Here is a 7,837-nt window from a genome sequence, read left to right as displayed (position 1 = left end):
GAAAAAAATATCCATGTCCTCCGTACAAAAATGAAAGAATAATTATTGAAAAATCATTACAAGCAGAAAAGTACATCCATCGCTCCCAATTTAGAAACAGGAAGAAGAAGCTGTTGAGCGTTTACTTGTCTGCGCTTACTGACCGTTGCAATCTAAGTGACCAATTTGGACACGGGATCCGGTAAAAAGTTGAAACCTATGTGGATTCTCTACACCAACATTATAACATATCGTATAAAAAGTATGAAGTGGCAGAGAATAGGTGAAGAGTTTTACTTTGAAAGATTTCCATTAGCATTTTCCTTACCATAGGGCAGTTAGTCGTCATGCCTAACAACCCATTGACACTTGCATACCCAAAACATTTTTCACTCAAGACTAGGTTCCTTTTGCCACCAATGGTAAGTAGTCAAATGGTTTCCCCATTTTTCCTACGAATCAAGGGATACCTTTTACTTTTTCTTCCTCTTTTAGATTTAGTCAAGGAGAAATGAAGATGGTGGAGGAAAGGGGACAGTAGAAAAATTGTGAAATGATTCATCTAAAACGAGTACATTATAAGAAAATTAGACCCTGAAAACAAGTATGAAATTTTCATTCTCAAGTTGTTATACAAATTCTCCTACATTCCTACCTCTAACTCCTCAATTCTCCATCTCTCGTACCTATTACATTCCCTTTTATCTTTGACCACTTAGACCACTTAGAACTACGGTCTAGTGGTAGTCTTTTTCATTGGTAAGTGAGAAGTCTTAAGTTCGATTCTTGCCAAAGGCGAATTTGAACCACATTATTGCTAGCTCATTATGAGGCTGAGCCCAAACCCATATCCCATAAGTACGAGTGTCCACTAATACCTATATAATTTGTGAAAAAAATATGAAATAATTAACTTCCAATATTGGAAAAACACACGGTCACAAGAAGACTTGTCAATCTTAAAATCAGTCAAAATGAACATAAAAAGGTAATTTGTCTTGTATTACCCCCACAACAAAAATAAGAGACAATTGCTCCCAAATAAAAGAAAACTTAGAAAAGGGCTTAAGTATTCTTAATGGTAACCATCAAATTAGATCACGAATTCAATAATTTGGTACGACTCACATCCTATACTAGTAATGTAGGTTAGAAAAAAAGAAAAGAAAAAGGAAAACGACAAAACACTCTATGTTTCTTCTTTTACACACTATGTTTAATCATATTCGTTGTTTTCGCTTGATTTCTTCAATTCGATAATCATAAATAAACAACATATAAAAAAAGGAAAACTAACCAAAAGTCCAAAAAAACTTCCATTTTAATGAAAAACCATTTTTAAAGGTATAGTGAATAGTACTAATTAAAGGTAAAAATATGATTTTTCGTTAAAAGTGAACAGTACCGAAAATGTTTTGTTAAAACTTCCTATAAAAAAAACTTTAAAATGTATGTGAAAATCAACTTCCAAAAAACTATTCCAAAGTCAGTTCATGTACACGCAAGTTGGTGAAGCAAAGAGGACAAAAAGATAAGAATAATGCGAGCTCACAAGGAAACATGCATGAACCAAGGCAATACTCACGTCATTCAAAATCAAAGTGGGGGGCCTTAAAGCTAAAGATTCTAAGACAGTTGACTAACATTGTGACCTTATCCACCATTATTTTGTTGTTAGTTTACGGTTAATCGAATACAATCATTACTGAAACTGTTCTTTTGAAGACGAACAAAACGCTGCAAAAGTCACATTTATGATATATGTTTATGTCACCTGTCTCGGCTCACCTTCTCTGAACAATTATCACCCGCTTCACTACCAAAGGACTTATGGAAATTAAAAATACCATTAAGTTTAAGTTGTCAATTAACTAATACTAATATCACCAATTTGCAAAAATAGGATAAGAACAAGTCTTCACAATTATCTAACAAAATCAACATATAAAGTATCGTTTGATAACTATTTCGTTTTCAATTTTCAAAATCTTAAACTGAAAGCTGCTTTCATAGTACGATACAAACTGCCACAAACTACATTATAATGTATGAAGAATGATTGCTCAAAACTGTTTAGTACAAGCAACAGGAACTCTGTAAACATGTATCCCTTGCTGGTAGTGACATTCAGAAACAATGTAGAGCTCAACGTAGGACATTACAAAGCCTATCCAATGGTTGAAGCGGCATCGTTAATTTAGAAAAACCATCCACGAAACACGAAAAAACCACAAATATAAAATCTAAAGCAAAACAAAATTTCCTTCACGATGTCATTCAATTTCAACGTGTGCATCATTTCTGTAATGCCATTTATTTGGATTTTTCCTTATAAAAGGTTCTTAAACAAATAACAGCAAAAGGCAGGCTGCTACTTTTCATCGAGGAAAGCTCCAATGACAAAGCTAACACCATAGAACAAGATAAGGGACCATAGAAAAAGAAATAAAGACGAGAAGCCATCATCAACTTGCCTCCCATTCATCCCCCTCTGCCCTCTGTTGGCTTAATTATCCACCTACACCTAGTGAGATCTATGACACCAACTTCTTACCAATGATTTCAACCACAAACACACACTTAAAATCATGCTTCTAGAGTCGTGATAAAACTAAACTATTCATTCGCTTTCTTTATTTACTTCTCAGCACCGTGCGGCTCGACTTGTAAGCTCTAAGACTATTCCTCTTGCTCATTGGATTTTTCCTCACCGTCCTATCCTACCCTATTCCTTTTACTAAAAGAAAAATCTATGCAAGATCGGTGTTTGCTATTTCTAAAATTTCCATCATTCTAAATCACAGCAATCATAATATACAGGAAGAGTAATCGTTTTTAATATCAAAAGCCATACCTAAAATCAGATAGAACAACACTTCACTCCAATACTACGCACTTTCAAACCCATATGACATCGTAGATACTTGAATCAATCTATAGTGCATATCAGACCTAACTCCTAAGATACCAATACCACAAAGCAGCTCTTGTCAAGACTTGCCCATTCAAATTTAAACAAAGAGGTTACAGTGAACTACTATCGTCGAGAACCTAACCTAAGAACAAAAACCTAGACAAAAGCATCACCAGGACTGGACCTAAGTTTACCATAAGCACGGCAACTTGTTCTATCTCCGCCTCTGGATAGGGGTCTAAAGCTCTAAACATCAGCTTTTTACCCTAAAAAGTCACACTTTGAAGTGCTTACCCTCAATACTTTCCAAGAAAATCTGCATAACTTATCATCACAATCCTCTGGCATTATACAACCCCAGTATGCTTCTAAGCTCCACCTCGGGATGAAGGTCTAAACATCAATATCTTACTCTAAAAACTCACATTTTGAAATGCCTACAATGAATCAATGTTTTTTCGAGAAAATCTGCGTAATCTATGTCCCAATCCTCTGACATTGTACCAGTCAGTATGTTTCCGCCTATTTCGAACACAGAACTTCATTTCATATTCCTAAAAGTTAGCATTAACTCATACTTACACAATCATGAATTTCGAGCAGAGATCTTATTCAAAGGAAAATTAATTATTAACAGAATCAGACCACCTATTCATAACACCAATGGCAATATATGTACAATATATACAAATTCGAGCATCGAGGAAAACCAAACTAAACGCATAAATTAGAACCGAATTCTTTCCCCAATCCATACATTAAGCATTGAGAACGAAACGGTACCAAATCAGCATACCGAAGTCAATCTCATGGGCACCTTCTCCCTGTGGGCGTCTCCCAACCCATCCGCCAATATTCGAATCACCCTCTTGAATGCGAAGTGCACGCAATTCGAAAGCGCAATCCAACACATCACCTCGTAGACGAAATCGAACGCCGGATCGGACGGCGAAGACGACGAGGGCTCATCCCAACTATTCCCTCCAAACCTATCGAAATTCCAACCCCCGCCGCCGCCACCTCCACTGCCTCCCCATCCTCCGTTGAAAAACGGACCATCGCCGCCGAAAAACCCGCCGTCTTCCTCGCCTCCGTCGTTAGAATCGTCGCCGCTCGAAGGTCTCCGTCTGGTGCGGCGTTTTTTGCGGAGGAGGGTTCGGGTTGCGGTTCTGGTAGAGTTGGGCCGGGCACGCGGCGGAGCGACAGCGTTGAAGGAAAAAATAACGGCGTAGATCTGGGGGACTCCATTGGAAGGCGAAGGCTGATCGGGATGAGTGTCGGTGATGGAGATTTGATTGTTGGAGGTGAGGTCATGGCGACGAATTAGGAACTTGGCGAACCCTAGGCCCTGGGCGGTGGTGGCGACTGTAACGGTGTCGTATAGAAGAGAGATATCCATCGCCGATGACTTCGATTTGTGGGTAAAGTGAATTTGGCGGAATCGGTTGGGAATTTTGGAGTCTAAAAGGGTGTGAATTTTGGTTGGGAAAATTTCCGGGAAAGTGCGGGAAAATAAGGACGGTAAAAGGGAAACGATGGGAACTTGAGGAAGAGTAGAAGAAATTGGCGACAGCTGTGAACGGCCAGGTGTTATTCCTTGGCGGGTGGCTACGGTACAATTTTGACGTCGGCGATGGATTTCTCGATTGAGTAAATTGCATCCAACTTGGATTGGGTTTGATGACAAAAGCCCGAACAATAGATTGGGTCTCTGAAAAAGAAATGTTAACATCTCTTTTAAAAGTGATTTTTTATGAATTTTTTGTTATTTCACAATTTAACGTATAAATATTGTAAAATATCATGTCAAAAACATGAAGTGGTATACAAGCATACATTTAAGAGAGTTCTCTTAGCATTTCTCTTTTTAAAATAGACTAAAACATAGTATGAAACTAATGTTGGCTCTTTACGACTCGAGATGGCTTTACATTTCTGATTCCCTAGTTTCTTCATTTCTATTTGAAATTTATAAAAAAAAAAAATTAGATATACTAATAGCATGTTTATATACATAGAACTGGAATAAGAAGAATGTAGAGTAAACAAAAATTAGCTTATAAAAGAATCATAGTGAGCATGAAACGAAAGTGAGCATTTGTTGTTGAATCATGATAAAAGGGCATAAGTAATGGCTCGACATAGGTGGTTCGAATCAAGAAAAATTAAAGGTATTCGTTGGCATCCGAAATGCTAAAGATATACAAAAGAGTGTCGAAAATTAAAATTGTTGCTTAGATACATTGAATAAAATAAAAGTAATTTACATTAAAAAAGGGATTTGTCGTTTTCACTTCATCAAATCATTATGGACTCCTCGAAATGTAATTTATCTCTTATCATTCCGTAAAAATTTAGTGCATGATGATCTTTTTGCAAGGCAAAGTGAGTAAACACTTTCCAAAAAAAAAAAAAAAGTGAGTACACACACCGACCAAAATTACGGTTTACCCGAACCTTTACTATGTGGGCTAATGGGCTCAAAGAACTGGGGCCAATATATTGGGCTTTAGGGAAAGTAGCTTTGGGTCGATGGTAGCCCACATTTCCAAAATCGTAAACAACTCACTAACTCAGCCGCTTAAAACCCTAGCCTTATATACTCATCCCCGACCTCCGATACAGCCTCCAACTCTCCTCTTTCCCGTAAAACCCTAGAGGTAGCAGCAATGGTGTCGCTGAAGCTCCAGAAGCGGCTTTCCGCCAGCGTCCTCAAGTGCGGCCAAGGAAAGGTCTGGCTCGACCCCAATGAGGTCAGCGAGATCTCCATGGCCAATTCCAGTATGTACCCCTCTTTTCATTTTTAGGGTTTCTTCCAATTCGTTTCAATTCGAGGTTTTTTGCTTATTTCTTGGGTTTGGATCTGGACATTTTGGAATACGATTTGTTCGAATTTGGATTGTTGCACCGAGTTGATTTCGATTGGGTTTAATAGGAGAGTATTTATGTTATAAAAACGGTGTTGAGTTGATTAATTTACCCAATTGATTAGTATAACTAATTGATTTAGTTTAGCAAGAGAAATGATTCGAGTGTATACTGCATATCGTCGATTTTTGAAATGATCGATTAAGACCATCCAATGTGCTTCCGTGTTATTTGTCGAAAAAGTTTGCGTTGCGGTCCGCCTTCTCACAGTTAAAATCTGATTGTTTGATAATATCTTCCTGTAATGTTCCGAAAGCACTGCACTTTATGAGATTAATTGATAAGTTAAAGTCCCGGCTGCAATAGTTCCGCTATATTTGTGATTGCACTTTTATCACCATTGTATACACAACCGAAGTAGTGCTTTATACATCTTAGTTTTTTCCATTTCTCCATTTCTCCGCACTGGTTTCTTTTGCCTCTGGGTTTGTTATAGACTTTGATGTGATTGATGATAATAATAACCGATTTTCAGGGCAAAACATCAGGAAATTGGTTAAGGATGGGTTTATCATCAGGAAACCAACAAAGATCCACTCCCGTTCTCGTGCTCGGAGAATGAAGGAGGCCAAGAGGAAGGGTCGTCACTCTGGTTATGGTATGTTATTCTTCAATTGATTCAGCAATTTTTTTGTCATATGATGGTCATATTTCTTTCTGCAAACCATCTTAGTTCAGTTAGGTTTCTTTTTCCCATACTGTTACTAGGAAGGACATTGTAAAGGATATGACGCGTTCTTTTAAATTTTCCAGGTAAGCGCAAGGGTACCAGGGAGGCAAGGCTGCCCACCAAAATCCTCTGGATGAGGAGGATGCGAGTATTGAGGCGCTTGCTCCGTAAGTACCGAGAGTCCAAGAAAATTGACAAGCACATGTACCATGACATGTACATGAAGGTGAAAGGTAATGTCTTCAAGAACAAGCGTGTGTTGATGGAGAGCATACACAAGTCAAAGGCCGAGAAGGCAAGAGAAAAGACTCTAGCTGACCAGTTTGAGGCCAAGCGTGCGAAGAACAAGGCTAGCAGAGAGAGGAAGCATGCTCGCCGTGAAGAACGATTGGCACAGGCAAGCTTAGACATTAAGAAAATCTTTTGATTGCCCTTTTTTGTGCTGAATTCATGCTGATAGTTTGTAACACACGTTTTTGGACATTAATTTTTATTTCTGTGTCTGGATGTTGCAGGGACCTGTAGAGAAGGCAGCACCCGCAGCCGCACCCCAACAGTCTGAGTAAGTTTACTTGAAATCTTGTGTTAACGCTTATACATTTGTTGGACACAAGGATCATGAAATGAAACATTTCTGTTCGTTTCTGCAGGGGAGGTGCGAAGAAGGCAAAGAAGTGAGTAGCGACGGGACCTTTACTCCGAGCACTGAAGAACCAGAAGTCTAGACATTATTGCTGTTAAGTTTTATTTATATACAGAAGTTTTATTTTGTGAGCTACTCTAAAGAAACCGTTAAACCTTTTGAGATCGAGTAGTACATTTTCTTATATGTTGAATGCAGTGTTGGTAACTTTGTTGAATATATCAGTCAACGCGTATGTCTGCTAATTTTCAGAATGCAATTTGATTGAGAATGGTCCTCTTTCCGGGCTAAAGAATAAATGTCATTCTTTCTAGTTACATTAAGCGGTCTAGATACAAATGACATCTCATGTGAGTCGAGGAAGGGGGGGCGGACATCATCGGCGTCGATGCTGTCTGGAAGGAGGGATCGATGCCCATGTTGTGGTTGAATGTTGGGGGGTAAAATGTGTGTTTCTGTGCTTTGTTTGGTAGACTCAGCAAATTTTATGAGATTACACTATAACTCCCCTTTTTGTTCCTTGTTAAATTCGCCTGCGATTTCTAAACTATTTTTACCGCTGATTCCGATATTCCAAAGTTAGAAAACGAAAGTGCATTTCTTGGCCTCAGACCATATCTTAAAAAAGGTTGAACATTGATAGGACTGCATTTCCCACATTTGTTTCTGAAACATGCACAACATTCTAGTAAGCACCAATAAT

The 7,837-nt window shown here is 38.4% G+C and overlaps 2 protein-coding genes across 2 annotated transcripts; one reads left to right on the top strand and one right to left on the bottom strand.

Moving 5' to 3' along the window:
- Positions 1–3,501: 3,501 nt before the first annotated feature.
- LOC126597635 (uncharacterized) lies at positions 3,502–4,732 on the bottom strand. The gene has a single exon (XM_050264442.1). The coding sequence runs from the start codon at positions 4,623–4,625 to the stop codon at positions 3,681–3,683; it is 945 nt and encodes a 314-aa protein (XP_050120399.1). The 5' UTR covers positions 4,626–4,732; the 3' UTR covers positions 3,502–3,680.
- Positions 4,733–5,496: 764 nt separating this feature from the next.
- LOC126596277 (60S ribosomal protein L19-2) lies at positions 5,497–7,353 on the top strand. Its single transcript, XM_050262805.1, has 5 exons — positions 5,497–5,674; positions 6,297–6,419; positions 6,575–6,888; positions 7,007–7,053; positions 7,142–7,353. The coding sequence occupies exons 1-5, from the start codon at positions 5,563–5,565 to the stop codon at positions 7,167–7,169; spliced, it is 624 nt and encodes a 207-aa protein (XP_050118762.1). The 5' UTR covers positions 5,497–5,562; the 3' UTR covers positions 7,170–7,353.
- The last annotated feature ends 484 nt before the right edge of the window (positions 7,354–7,837 follow it).

This window comes from Malus sylvestris, chromosome 13, assembly GCF_916048215.2.
Source record: "Malus sylvestris chromosome 13, drMalSylv7.2, whole genome shotgun sequence".
NCBI classification, from domain to species: Eukaryota; Viridiplantae; Streptophyta; class Magnoliopsida; order Rosales; family Rosaceae; genus Malus; species Malus sylvestris.
Note: the sequence above shows the minus strand (reverse complement) of the source record. Positions and strands in the feature narration are given on the sequence as shown.